Source organism: Fringilla coelebs (assembly GCF_963513975.1).
Source record: "Fringilla coelebs genome assembly, chromosome: 2".
Lineage (NCBI taxonomy): Eukaryota > Metazoa > Chordata > Aves > Passeriformes > Fringillidae > Fringilla > Fringilla coelebs.
In genome coordinates this window covers 54,215,024-54,230,396 of record NC_140029.1, presented here as the reverse complement: position 1 = coordinate 54,230,396, position 15,373 = coordinate 54,215,024, and the positions used below count along the sequence as shown (strand labels likewise).

General features: G+C 38.1%; 1 protein-coding gene across 2 annotated transcripts in view; it reads right to left on the bottom strand.

The window, feature by feature from the left end:
- PCDH9 (protocadherin 9) overlaps positions 1–15,373 on the bottom strand; it is a gene marked incomplete at both ends in the record, with an annotated part of 666,663 nt that overhangs the window by 223,976 nt on the left and 427,314 nt on the right. The window contains one exon of one of the 2 annotated variants that reach the window (XM_084201081.1): positions 8,562–8,763. In XM_084201081.1, the coding sequence (XP_084057207.1) occupies positions 8,562–8,763 (202 nt within the window). The remainder of the gene's footprint in view (positions 1–8,561; positions 8,764–15,373) is intronic. The other variant, XM_084201082.1, reaches the window with a different exon arrangement.

Genomic DNA, 15,373 nt, shown 5'->3' with positions numbered 1-15,373 from the left:
CTCAGTTGGAAAAATGTCCTATTTGATTTCCAAAATATCCATGAAGATTCCAGAATCTCTCTGGGAAACTTGGTGCAGAGTTCTATTGTTCCAGTAGCAAGAAAATGTGGTGGATTTTGTTTTCTTTATTTCTCTGTGTTTCAGTTTGTGCCCAGTATCCCTTCTTTGATTTGGTACACTACTGAGAAAAGTCTGGCTCTCTCTCTACTCTCCTTCCTGCACCTCATCAGGTATTTGCACACATTAATTAGATCCTTCCTTAGCCTTTCCCCTCTCCAGAATGAACAGTCACAGTTCTCTCAGCACCTCCCCATGTGACAGATGCTCTAATACTTTATTAATCTTTGTGGCCCTTTTCTGGACTCAGTCCATATTTCCATTTCCCTCCCATACTGGAAAAACCAGCACTGGACTTGGCACTTCCATTGTGTCTCACCAGTGCTGAGTAGAGAGAAAGGACCTTTCCAATCAGCTTGCTGGCAGAACCTTTTCTATTGCAGTTCAGGAGACTTATTTCTTTTCTTCAAGGGTGTCTTTCTGGCTCATGGCTAATTTGCTATCCACCAGGACTCCCAATTCTCTCACTGCAAAGCTGTTTTCTAGTTGTCAGGCCCAAGTCTGTGTGGGTGCAATGAGGTTATTCTTCCTACATTAAGTTATTCCTCTCATTGCAGCCATCAATGATTCTAATTCTAGTCGAAATTTGTAACCATTTAAAGGCTGAAATTAACAATGCCATGCTAAATTCAACACTTTATTCTCAGAAATATAATTTTTCTTTTTGTCAGCTTGTCATTGGGAATAGGAGTTGCACTACTAAGACTCCATTAGTAAAAGAATATGTAACATTGGGGAATTAGTTGTAATTTCAAAGTAACAAGGAGTCACAGTTGTCACAACAATAACTTCCACTGAATTTCAGAAAGAGCAACCTCGAAAATATAAAATAAATATTTCTGCCATAATCACACTATCACACTTTTAAAAGGTGAATTGTGTCAAACACAGTTAGGCGACAGAACACCTAGAATGCTAAAAAAATATCTTTCAAATCTATTTCATGATGATTAAAGATATATGTGTTCAGTTGTGCTTTTGACTTTAATTTCCCATGGAAAATCTTTACAAAGTGGAAAAATCTGTTGCCGTTCTATTGCTAAAAAGTATTGTTAAGCATCATGTTTGTGAGGCAGAAAAACACCCCACTCAGATCAAAACAATGACTGATAAAGAGAAAAGCTGATTTTAAAACTCTGCAATTTAGAAGACTTATATTTATTTTTCTTATTCTGAATATATATATATATATATATATATATTTTACTGGACATACATCAGACCAGAGGAAAAAAGAGAGGAATACAGAGAGGAAAAAAGTGCTTAAGAACAAAATGTTGCAACATTCAAAATACTACTACTAATTAACCTGTGCAATAGAGATTCAAGAAGACTTGAGCACTCCCTCTGAGCTATGGCCACCAAAAAACTCTTTTATCAAATAAAAGCCTGATTCAGTTGAAGCCAGTAAGAAATGTAGTACTATTTCCTCTGTCACTGAAGATCATTAATTCAAGAAATCCTTCTGTAACATATGCTGTAGATACCAGCAGAAGACTCATGGTTTTTTTAGGCTATTGGCTAGGATTTCTGATCTGTATTGTGCAGGATACAGTACAAGTCAAAGTCCCTTGGGCCTCAAAATATACTTGCACTTCTGGAAGTCAGACTTCACATTGACAAAGGGTGGTAGAGTCACACAGATGAGGTAGAAACTGAAAATAAATGCTTTCAGACTGAGACTACAACACCAGCTTTAATATTCTGGTGGGTTAACCTTGGCTGCTGCCAGGTGCTCACCAAGCTGCTCTATCACTGCCCCTTCTCAGCAAGACGGGAAGAAAATGAGATGAAAAAGCTCATGGGTTGAGATAAGGACAGGGAGAACACTCACTAGTTACCATCACGGGCAGAACTGACTCAGCCTGGGGAAGATAAATTTAATTTATCATCCATAAAAGCCGGAGTAGGATGGTGAGAAACAAGAAAAACAAAACTAAAAACACATTTCCCACTACCCAACCCTTCCTTCTTCCCAGGCTCAAATTAATTTTTTCTTACCCTCCTCTTCAGACTCCTCCCCACCTTGCTCCTGCTACTGAGTGGTGTTAAGGGATATGAAAAGGAGTCGCAGCAGCAAGTAAAACTGTATCTGCTGCTCCTTCCTCATCATGCTCTTACTCTGGCCAACACAGGGTCCTTTCCCAGCGACACATGGGTCCCTTCCATAGCATGTGGGGCTCCCCAGGGGCCGCAGCTCCTGCTCCTGCATGAGCCCTTTATGGAGCACAGCTTCCTTTGGGGAGGGTTCCTGTTCCAGGGTGGGGTCCTGCACGGGCTGCTGGGGCACCTCCTTCCCCACCAGCTGAGAGGGGTGTCTGAAGCATGCTCTCTACCTCCCTCATCATGGACCTTAGTGTCTGCAGGTTTGTTTCTCTCACATCTTTCTTAGTCCTTCCCCCCAGATGCTGGGCAGCTTTGGGCAGCAATGAATCTGTTTTAGAGTCGCTGAGAACTGGCTCTGTCAAACATGGGGGGCAGCCTCTGGTGTCTTTTCAAAGAGGCACCCTCTGCAGCCCCCCTATCCACAACCTTGCCACGTAAATCCATAAAAAACATGTAATCAAACACCAGTGGAAATAAATCACTGGACTATTTTATCACTGGAATATTTTAAAACTTCCGTTTGGTTTATGGAAAGTTGTGTGAAACACTAAGCATTGTGCTATAGTAGAGGTTTGACTGAATAATGGTATCACTTTGAAACTTAAAAAAGTCTGTGAATGTCTGCAGTAGATCTGGTCTTGCTGTGATATGAAGAAAAAACTTATGAGCAGAAAATACTTACAGAAGAAAAATTACTCTTAATCCTTAAGTCCCTTGTTTTAACCTGGCAAAAGCATCTGAGGTTTTAAACTGTCCTTGGTATCATCAGTGATGGCAGCCAAAGGCACCAGCTTTCATCTCATGTGCAAGCTTCCCCTTCCTTTAATCCTCTAACCTTTATAATGGTCCCCCTGCCCCATGTGGCCTTTTCATCTCACTGCTGAGGACCCGCAAGTGCTCTGCTCAGGCAGCAGCAGCTAGGAAGTTTTGGAAAGTTACCTGTTCCTCTTGGAGAAGCAATGAGACAAGTTCCCCTCCTACAGCTCGTTCAATGGTTATGGCCTCCTGATTTACACTCCAATTAGCTTTGGTGTGTGGAGGAAAAGAGAGTAGAATAGGAACAGATGTAGCACAGTGGCTTTTCTGAACCAAGACAATTTTTAAATCCTCACTGCAATGAGGCATCAAAGAGATATAAAGAGATGGCAATCTTCTTATGCCTCTCAGATTTTATTTATCTTTTTAAAGTCATAAGTGCACGGGCTAAGATTGAATTCAGACTTCAGACTATTTTATAGCTTTTCTGTAGGCTAATTCACCAACCTGACTCTAGTTTTTCTTACTCCTGCTTGCCTGTAGCTAAATGTGACAGTGTTAGATTCTGTGTGAGGTATGAACTCGTGTTTAATGAAATGGAGGATATGACTCAAAGGCAAATGTTCCTATTTTAGTTCTCATAGTCTCATATTATGAAAACACAAGAATAACTATGGACAGCAAATTATCTAGATCTAGGCATTAATACAGTAGCATTTCTTTCTACACCTTAGGCTGTTTAGCTACGGACCACGCCAGTATTGCCAAGGAAGAAACTTTGGAGGCAGCAAAATGAAAGACAGGATTAATCAAAGGGTATGCCCTCAAGGTTAAACCATCATCACCCACTGGGTGTAATGATAGTGACACTGTAAAACCAAAGCTCTTTGCAAGAGAGGCTTAGCTTCTCCACATGGGACACTATCATCTGACCAAGTGTAATACAAGGCAGTCTTGCCATTACTCTGAACTTTAATCATAATTAAGCCACTGCCGCAGAGATATTCCTACTTATTACTGAAATTAGAGTACCATTTAACACCCCTGACATTACTTGACTAAACTGCCATAGTAATAGGTTTATTAAAAAGTGTGAACTCAGGTATTTATCAGCCAAATTTAACCACACAATTTTTATTGCACTGGAAATAAAAAGAGCTATCCACAAATATTATTACTGAAAGACAGCATAATAACATTACTTCTAAGAATATGGAATTGCTTTGGAAGTAACATAGGACATAATAGAATTTAATTTTGCTAAATAAAAACATGATCTTGAAACTGGTGGGTGTGTTACAATTTTTTGCTACAGCTCCATGTTTTTATGAAGCTATTACTTTGTTGATATATATTGATACTACTTATTAATGAGGTGTAGAAATTAGGCAAACATTTACTTAGCTTCGTATCAGAACACATAAATATTATATTTCTGTCTGGTTTTAAACCGTTGGAATTATTGCACAGATTCATCCACAGTATGCAGTAGGCTTTCTCCCTAGAGCAGTTCTAACACTCCACTAAATATATGCTATTCCTCTTTATCTCTTTGAAGAAAAATGAATCACATCCACAGCTTGCAGCTATCAAAATGTGATTTATCAAGCATTTTCATGAAAATGCATTTTTCCCCTTCCTTACACTAGGAGGCACATTTTTACTTCATACAGTTCTATTGCACAGCTCTGCTGCATACAACTCTTAGATACGTTAACAATTCCAGTCCAAATTCAAGTCCCTGACAACCTTTACTAAGCCACAGGGAAAGAAGAAATCTTCACTAATAAGGTGGATTGTTTCTTTGTGCTGATGAAAATTATGCTTAAAGTAATGAAAAGTTACAGTCTGCATCCAACTGCTGGAGAAATAAAGCACTGGGGTTTTTTTTAGCAGTACCTGAAAAAATAATTCACATTAAAATACATCACACAGCTGTACAGTTTTAATGCAACTGATGATAAAGATATTTGTCTTAAAAGTACACATCCTGATATACACATTTCAAGCCATTAGAAAGCAGGAATTTTGATAATGAAAGATGTTTTAAAGTAGTTTAAGTAAATTAAATTTTACATTGGCCTTTTTATTTTTTACATCCTAAAGAAGCTGGAATGTTTCCTAAATTCTTATCTGATATGCTAAAAGGTAAGAACTTGTATCAGAGGATAGATCTTTGGAATATATTCCTTTTTATAGGAATTAGGTATATCAAGCTGCTAATGAGACAAAGATGAACTATAAGGATTTGCAATTGACAGGTTAACATCAAACTCCTCTGACCATCAATAATACTGATCAATTTACAATAGGGAAATATCTTAGCAAAATGAATACAACCCTCAAAATAAAAGACCTAAATAAAGAAGACAGGTTTCAGTGATGCAAACCAAATTTGGGTTTACATCTCATTATGAAAGACTTCATATTTCTATCTTGTTGCCTTTCTCTTATAGCTACAGTGACAGTGTGTGGCTGACAATGCTAATATTTGGCTTCTCTCTTCATTTCAGTTTCACCCAGTGTGAGAGATTTCTGTTTTCAGATTAGCTAGATGAATGTACTCTCACTGTGTGTGTTTATTTCATTAAATCATGTAATTGTAGTTCTTGTGTCTCTGTAGAAGCTAATGACTGCAAGTAAACATGGCAGTAAGGTTTCTCATACATTTGTGTAAAAAGTTAGCAAGACTTTGACCACATTTCCCGCCCTCCCCCCTATTTCAGGTTTTGAAGACCTGAGCTTTGGTCACTCTTCAAATATAATTAAAATAGCAACATTATTTTGAGAAACAATGGCTGTATTTTTATTCACGTAACTTTGCAGTGTACAGTAATAACCCACACAATTCACTGAGCATTAAAGTCATTAATCAAAATTGCTCTCAGCGTGAGGCAAGGACTTTGCTACCAAGATTAACATCACATTCTCAAGACCTGAAGCAAAGTTTTACTTAGAATGAACTTTCATAAAAATACAGTCAAACAAATCTGTATTTTTGATGTAGAGGTCATTTTCAAACATTCCCAAAATCACTGTTCTTTCACTTCGGTTGAAGCATTTAGAATAGAAATATTGTTATGCAACATTTATCATCCAAAACTGCTAGCAGCACATGTACATGATAATACTACAACTGTCTACTAGGCTATATTCCTTACTTTATAGTTGTATCTTTCACCTTAGCATGTCCCAAGTATTTTCATAACCAGCAATCCCTTAAACAGCCACTGAAACAAAACTACCTCTACAGTTAAATACAACTAGGGAACCTTTCACTGCAATAGAACTAGAAATTCAGCTTAGGAATGTCAAGGAATACAATGTTCAAATGATACTACATATTTTAACCATGAACACATGTAAATACCCGCAAAGTAACTCTGGCCAATACCAGACAACATTTTTCTCTTCTGAAAATTGCTGCAGGATCTTCGGTAACCATAAACTGCTTTAAACCTTATTTCACATCCCATTAAAACTTGTGCCTACAGTAGCAAAATAACTTTTAATACAGTGCTTAGGTAATAGCTTGATACTGAATACAATATAGAAGTTAAAGCCATCTAATGAAAAACATGACTTCCATCCTGGCCTAGATTTTTCTAGGAAAATTTCTGTCACAGTACTGACCATACAATTACTTTATTAGTTTGTGATATTTGATGAGATACAGAGTATACTGTTTCAATATCTGGTAAAAACCAAAAAAACTACACTTCAATACTTCACTAATTGTTAGTATAGCTTGATGGCTAGATTTTCATAAATTTGACACAAATTTAGCATCCCTATGGCTAAATTAGGTGTAACCACAAGCATATTAAAACTTTTCATATAGCTTTTAAGAACACTTACTCATTCTGACTAATCTTCTATTAGTGTCTATATTAGGCATGAATAGATGATCATGATTAATATACTGTATTTGCACAATGTGTTTAACACAAAATTTCCAAAACTGCACTTTTAATAACTTGCTATGAAGTTTACTAAGCCATTTTTTCCTAACTCTCCTGGAGGACTTCTATGCTGCCTTTTGAAGGGATGTACAATTCAGAGTCTGTGAAGCCAATGCGACAGTGCCAACATGCAATGCTGCCTTAAAAACTCCTCTCTGATGTTGTTAAATCTTTCACAAGTCTCATACGTGGTCAGAGCATTAACTGGATAATTCCACTTAAGCTCCTTGCTTGCTTAAGCAGACATACATTCTTGCTCCAGAGTCAATCCATTCATAGTTGCTATTCTTTTATCATTCTTTGTATTTGTACAGATTAAGGGTTTAACATCATAGTTCCAAAAACATTTCTGTTTTGGTAAAGAGAGGAAAATGCAGGTGTCATATCCAGGGGAGGAGGAGAAAAAACCCCAAAAAAGTAAAAGGAAAATAGAGGAAAAGAAACCAGAATGCAACTCTCAGTAAAACATTTCATATGGTTTCTTTGTAGAGTTTCATCCAACACAACCTCTTGGTCTTCCTATATACATATGAGAAAAACATTTCCACAGTCAGTATTCCACAGTTCATGTTGCCATCTGCCATGACGTAAATGTCATCATTCAGATCCAGCTCTGCCCAAATGAGGAGATGGACCTTAATATTGTTCATCAGATCCCAAGGCCACCTTCTCTCCTGGTTTGTACAGGCCCAGTGACAACTTAATCATCTATACAAAAGGGAGAAATGCCAAAGAGAGAAACTATTTCTTATTTCTATACTCCTGGGATGCAAGAGGACTCAGGTTCAATTACCTTCCAAGAGCACAGATTTTTAACCTTTGTCTCACATTCTAGACAAAACCCAAGAAACTTAAGAGCAGTGCTACTTCCCCCTCCCTGTTTTCAGAATGTCTAAGTCTCCACATTTCACATTGCAATGTCAAAATACTGGTCATCCTATTGGTTAAGATCTTGCTTCAGTTTTTATTGCTCTCACAAAAACACAGCAAAAATGTAAATGTATAGAGGAGGACAGAAGAGAAAGGCAGAAGTTCCCAAATCAAATAGTTCATCCTTAATATTTGTATGAAAACCTGTATCTGTTTTCAGTTCCAATACATCATGCCATTCCAAGTTAACAAAGAAATCCTGTGATTCTTAATGTTAGAAGCGGGAATTGTAAGGCTGTTAAGAAATTTGGGTTCTTTCAATTTTTCAGTGCTTCACTGATTTACTGATTTCTTTGTTAGTCTAAAAGGCAGTCTAACCTCCATGTCCTTGAACTTAAATTGGTATTTAGAATGGCTTTCCTCAAACAAAGTCTAAAGCTAGATAGCTACAGCACTGCAAACATCAGGAAAAACTTTCTACCTTGTAGGATACCCTTCTCCCCTGCTGTTATTACTTACTGTGCAATTGGTACAAAGCCATTTATTCTACTGGATATACTTTCCACAGTCAAATTACAACATGAGGCACTTCTGGCAAATGACATTATTTCCAAACAATACTTATGAGCTAATATGAACAGATATTCATGCATGTGCTTAAAAACACCTCTACCCCTGCAAAGCTCAAAGGGATGAAAGTACCAAGTTAGCAAAGCAACTCAGAGAAGCAGAGCTGTGGTGGTGACTCACCCGAGTTGGGGTCCGAATTGCCATCAGCTTCAGTCCTCTTGTCCGGTGAAGCCTGGTCGTAGAATTCGTCCTGCGGCTGAACCAGAGGGAGAGGGTGTGAGATCAGGGTTCCACCACCCACTGGCTCGTGGTCTCCCAGACCACTGTCACTGCAGCTTTCCTGGGAGCCATCGGGGAGGTGAAATGTAACACGGCGCTGGGACTACAAAGAAGAGCACAGGACACACTGATTAGTGCTCTTCTTTTCAGTTCTCTTGACTTTTTTTTTTTTTTTTTTAACTTTTGACATACAAATAGATCCCTGGCAATGCTTATGAAGCAATTGCTATTATCATGTTTCCTTGCTGTTTGTTTGTGGTTTGGTTTGTCTTTTTTTTTTTTTTTCTTTTCTCTTTTTCTGGCTTGCTTTTTGGGAAATGGGAAATTGGCAGATGGGAGAGCCAAATTTCAAAGGTCTCTATGTGCTCATCCATGAAGTAAACTTCTTCTAAGAAATTGATCAGTGGAAAATTAGGTATATTTCTCATAATTTTTAAAACATTATCTATTAAAAAACCTCTCTTTGAGAAGCAAAAACCATTAGAAACTGTTATGAAAAGCAAATGACATCCAAAAATTTAATAAGTATATATTTCTGAGGTTAAAAACTGCATCATCATTGTTCAAACTGGAAAAAAAAAGATATCCACCAAGCTAAACAAACCCATAAAAATGGTTGTCATCTTTCAGGAATAGTAGCATGGATAAATAGCTGTCTATATTTAACTGATAGCAGTCATGTACCTAAAATGGATAATTAGGATTGATAATATATGTGTGAATTCACAGTGTTCAGCAAAGAATCCCAAAATACAATGATAGAATAAACAATTATCAATTTGGTAAGAGAAATAAAAATAAAACAGCACAGAGTTTGTACAAAAAAAACCACAAGGACTGAGAGGCAGAATTACACATTTTACTGAACTTCTTAAAAAAATAAACCTATAGCCATTTCAAAAGGAAAAAAAAACCAAAACCTTCAGCGTACACTTGGATTAGTTAACTGTTATTGATTTTGAACCTCTCTCATCTGGAGAAATAATCTGACTTTTGAATTGTGGCCACAGAATGATACAGTGATTCCCCAAGAGCATCAGAGCTGATAACACTGCTGCAAATTGTTTAGCAAACATGACTGTTGGATTCATGAAAGGAATATTACAGGTCTTCGTGGATCAAAATACTGCATCTTTGAAGGATCAGAAGCAACTAGTTTAAGAGTACCTCAAGAGAGTGATTAAATTAAGTTAAGCACATCTTCCCACCCAAAAAATTTCAGCAGCTTCAGTGGTCTGGTTTGCTAGATTAATTTAGGATAAAGTAGAGATTCACACAGTTTTTCTTAAACATAGTAACTGTTTCATGTAATGGTTATTTCTTATCAATATTAGTTATCTGAAATTTACGGGATATATCTAAGCTAATGATTCAAGATTTCTACAGAGCCAGAAGAGAAGGAAACATTTGGAAAATACTACAAAAGGCATCTTCCCCTAGTTGACACTTTTTAAAGTAGTTAGCATCAGGTGTCCTGTGTCCATCCTGAAACAGCATCAGGCCCCACCTTTCCCTTTTTTCCCCCTCCTTTTTTCATTTTTCTTTATGAGAAAAACCCCAAGTTAATAGTACTAACTGTCTGTTTGCTTATTAAAGACTATTTGTTAATGGTAATTGCTATCATTTTATATGATGATCAATAAAATCTAACAGGTTTCTTTTTATTCATCTCCCTGGGGTGGATATAGTTGATTAAGTCAACTTTAGATTACTGTGTTATTCAGTATCGAAATAAATGTTATACTATTTGCTCTTGGCTGTGATTTTATAATTAGTATTTTGCTTTTAAGTTCCTTTTCTAGCTTTAGGATTAGAATCCAGCTGTAGAAAACCAAATAGATCCTCTGAGTCATTGGATGTATTCATTACATCAACAGAGAACCTAACTCTATATATGTCACTAAGAAAAACTTCGGCTCACACTTTGTCAGTTTTTCTTACAACTTTTTTGTAAACTACCACCCTGAACAATTTTTAATTGCTATCCCATTCTTCCCCTTCAATATGAGCACAATAATGTAGCTAACTGAATAACTTAAAATCTTCTCTTTCTGAAGCTACTTTCAGAAAGATAAAATTGGAGATCTGTTTTTCCAAACAAAGAATTTATGTCACTATCTAAGCCAGCAAGTGGCAAACTGTGGGGGTGCATCGCCCTGCCCCGACCTCCTCCCCAGGCAACACTATGATCTGAGGAAAGGAGATTGCTTTCATTTGTTTTAAACCTAAAAGACACTATAAGAAGACATGAATGACTGAGAAAATTATGCCTTAAACTAGGGGAGGAGATGACAAATTAAATTTTAGGATCTTCAAAATAATAAAACTTCCATAACTAATTAACTACCTAAATAAACAGAAAAATACATAATAAAAAACTGTCCTATTTCATGAGTTATATAGCAAAAGTACTGATCTTGGGTAACAAAAATTCCTCAAACTAGCCAAAATCTGCTCTCACTCTATACTGACAGTGACAGGGATCAGTTAGCCAGTAAAATGACCCAACCCTAACATTTATACTGGCCACTTCTTTGCTATTAGTTTTGAAATCCATATTTTAAATGATGAGAGAAAAGTATATTGTCTTGCCTTTCTGAGCCACTGTAGCAGGGTGATCTGCTTTGGAATGTGGTCAACTCAAATAATGGCCTATTTTGCAGGCTATCAGCGGTGGGCTGAGAGGTGCTGTCATGTGCTGCGTTTGGCATTGAATTATGCTAAAAGCAGTCTGTCTCACCAACTCCAAATGAAGATCCTGATAGTGAGGCAAAGATTTGACAGATAAGCTGCTAAGGAGACCGGGAGACATATGACTGGCAGTCAATCACTATACACTGGAGAAATCCAGTCCACTTTCACACAGTTGGGCTCCTCTCACGTATTCCTTCTTGGAGTCTATGAAGTTTTCTCCCTTGAAGTGGGGAAACCCCTTCAAGGATACTCCTTGAGGCTGAGTGAAAGAGATCTACCCATGAGGTTTGGTGTGGTGAGTTATATCAAGCTTTACTTAATAATGGTTTCCTTTTTGCTAGCTTTATGTAATGGCTTTCATGGAGTGCACTATACCTATACTATACACTGCTAGTAGTTTTAGCTTTTACATTCTGTAGTAAATAAATCTGATTAAGATCTTTTGTCTAATCATTTGTCATCTAAATAATAAATTAATTCATCTTTATATAAATGTATCTGATTTGCCATCATTAATCCTGTGGGACAAATCTGGGCTTAAGACTGGATCCAGCAACAGCTAAATTCCTCTCTGAGAAGTTTAGAAAGGATGGGGAGGGGCCTTTCTGCACCCCATGACTCAACAGTCATGAGCTGTTGTCAAGAGCTGGCTTCTCTAATAAATTTTCTCTGAAGTTTCCATTCTCACCCATAGGAGCCACACACTATGGAATCCACAAATCATTACAAAGGGTTATAAAAATCTAAGGGTCATGTAAACAGTGACCCAGTTCCAGGGATGATGGATGGACATCATGCAGTCCATAAAGAAACTTTAGATTAAATTGCGGTATCGAAACAATGAGGGGAACAAGCCCTCTGCAAAAAGACTCAAAGCAAATGTTTAAGCTTGGCCATATCAGTCATTGAAAAGAAAGACTTTCCTCAATATACTGAGAGCTTAAAAGTGTCAAGTAATGTGATATGTGGCCACCACCACCACTGCCTGGTCCAGAACCCTCCTGCCTGGCTGTTGGAGCCCAGCCTGGGATCTCTAGGCTAGGAAAGCTGCTGCAGTACTGAGACTGAGTGTGTAATGCAGACACACACATGGACACTGATTTGGCCACAGCTGTGGCTACACAGCCTCAGATAAGGCTCTGGCCCCAGCAGCCCCTACGTTCAGGACAGGCACAGTCACACAGGGACACATCCCCTCCTCCTCTTGGGCTGCAAGAGGCAGAAAGTCACAAGTGCAGCACACACCCCTCACTCTCCAGGTTCACAAGCGCCTAGCACCATCACAGACCCTCTGCCTGCCCAGACCCCTTGCCCATATCCCAGTGCCCCTTACTGAGCCCACAGGTCCCCAGCTCAGCAGCTGGTCTCACCACGGGCTCACTGCCCACATGCAGCACTCACACCTTGTCCCAAGGCAGGCCACACTCATGGGTCCTCCCCAGATATCAGCATTGCCCCACTGCCTGCCAGATAACCCCACCCAGACTTGGCTCCGACTCCTGGCTGGTGCAGCCTGGAGTTTGCAGTGAATCCACACCAACACACCATGCACAGATGGCTTGGGCAAGGTACACAGACTCTCCACTGGAATGGGCAGGACGCATCACAGGATGTGATGCATGGTCCAGATCCAGCACTGAGCCCCTCACTGATTGTTCCCTGAATTTCTTGTCACCACAACAGTGGAGAAAGGGATTCTTCTTTTAGAAGAAAATACAATATGCTTAGACTATGCTCGTGTTTATCAACTCACTCATGCAACAGAATCCGAGTTTGAATTCTTTTTACCTAAAGACAGATTCAAGTTGTTTTGAGTAATGAGGTTTATAGTTGTTACAACACTGGGACTAATGATAACAAGTAATTACAATTTTAATTACACTACAATGTATGTGGGATTATATAAACACGAGGTAAGGTTATGGTTCAGGTCCCAACATTTGGCCAAAATTCAAATCTAAAATCTGCGACATATTCAATCATGAACAAGCATTTGGCGGGGAGGAATAGGGGTCTTCTTCAGGTCCTGAAAAAAAATCAGTCTTTATCTTTAATCAGGAAATATCACCTCATTGTTATGTGAAACACAAAATTGAAAGGTGAATCCAGTCAAAGCAATATAATTTTACCTGTGTCAAAGCAAGTTCAATATATAATTCAGAACAATTACACTCAGTGGGGTTTTTGAACCTGGGCTGAGTTTAAAATTCAGGAAAACAATCAGGAATCATTCTCCTTTAATCACCTATTGCAGCAGATTCCATGAAGCTCAACTAGGTGAAGCATGACTTTATACCCACTAGAGAAACACCATCTCAGATGGTGATAATAGATAGCAAACTCCTGTGCTGAAAATAGGACAGTTCAAGCGCAGTAGCAACACTTTTTTTTCCTGTTTTTAGACTAGGTGGTCTGCCAGCCAACACTTTTTTAACATAGTAACAACCAAATTATATCAAATCAAGGACACATGAAACTGGTCTGGCTCCTTTTTTCCTGCTACAACAAAGTCAAATAGGCACCTAGTATGTTCTAACAACTGCAATTTGTGAAATTAAGGAATATATGTAATAGCTGTGGTACTTGAAAATGCCAATAAAAATAGCAACACAAACTCTGGTGTAGAGAGGAGGAATGGATGGCAGAGGATGGGGACATTCTAGTCTTACTGATCAAGTACAAAAAAGTAGAACCTGTGTTTGACATAGCTTAATGCATTTTTCTTTGTTAATATACTTTATTTGGAGGTACTGAAAACACAAATATATTTGTGTTGCAGCTTGTCATTTTTCTTTCCACGTACTCTCCCTTTCTATTTTTCTCATTCCTTCTCAACATGAAGAATTCAATGGTGCCCAATGACAGAGCAGGTAATCATGGGCACAAACTGAAACACTGGAGGTTCTGGTTTTTTTACTGGGATGGTGACTGAGGACTGTCACAAGTGGTGTAGATACACTGTGTAGCCTCCCTCCTTGGGGATATTCAAAAGCCATCTGGACACAGCTCTGGACAAGCAGCTGTTATTATCCCTGCTTGATCAGGGGGTTGATAGACACCCTCCAGAGACACTATCCAACCTCAGCCATTCTGTGATTCTGTGATTCTATCAACTCTAACTGAAAATAAAAGACAATATGGAATTATTTGATGCAATTTTGTTTTTTCCCAGAGCTGGAAACATAATTTTGTACTGAAGTACTTTATTTTCGACAATCTTAGCAGTATAAAAGGTATTCCAATACTACAATTACTAATTTCATCCCATACAAATCTATGGCTTTGGAAAATTTGCATAGAGCATTATATTTACAATATTGAAGTCCTTACATAACCGAAAGAATGGGAAGAAATTGTACCTCAGCACGGATTTCTAGAAAAGATACTCCAATACTAGTGGGCTTAAGGCATTACTTACTAGACTAAGCTTTTTCGCTGCTGCCCTGTTTTCCCAGACACACTCATACACGGGTAGAAAGTGGGCTGCAAATAATGTAAGGTATTTTGTTGACCTGAGTGCTAAAAGCCTGAAGTACAGGAAAAATCATGCCATGTGATATCAAGTGTTTGAAATGTCCTGTGGCAGGTGAGTTATGAGCTGTGTGGAAACAGAACTTTAATGTAGGAAGTGTAAGCACTAGATTTCAAAATTGTTCCATTCTTTCCATTGTTCACTAGCTTCTAAAATGCATTTTATTTCCAATTATGTACTTGAATCATACAGCAAGTTACAGAAATCAGTATTAAGGGGAGATTTAGCTTCTTTTTTACTCCAAGAACCAAACTTTCAAGCTTTGTACAACTCTTGTATTGTTTTTGCTAATCAGGGATCCCAGAAATAATTATACTATTGTTCCATTGCTGAATGTCTCACAGGGAAAAATTTGGCTACAGATCCTATCCATTGTTATAAACCAAGCTGTAATTAGAAAAACATTTCTACGCTGGGTAGCTGGAAATAGAACCTGCTGAATTTTAACCAGCCGAGTTGCATTTTGAATTTACAAATTAGGTACTTT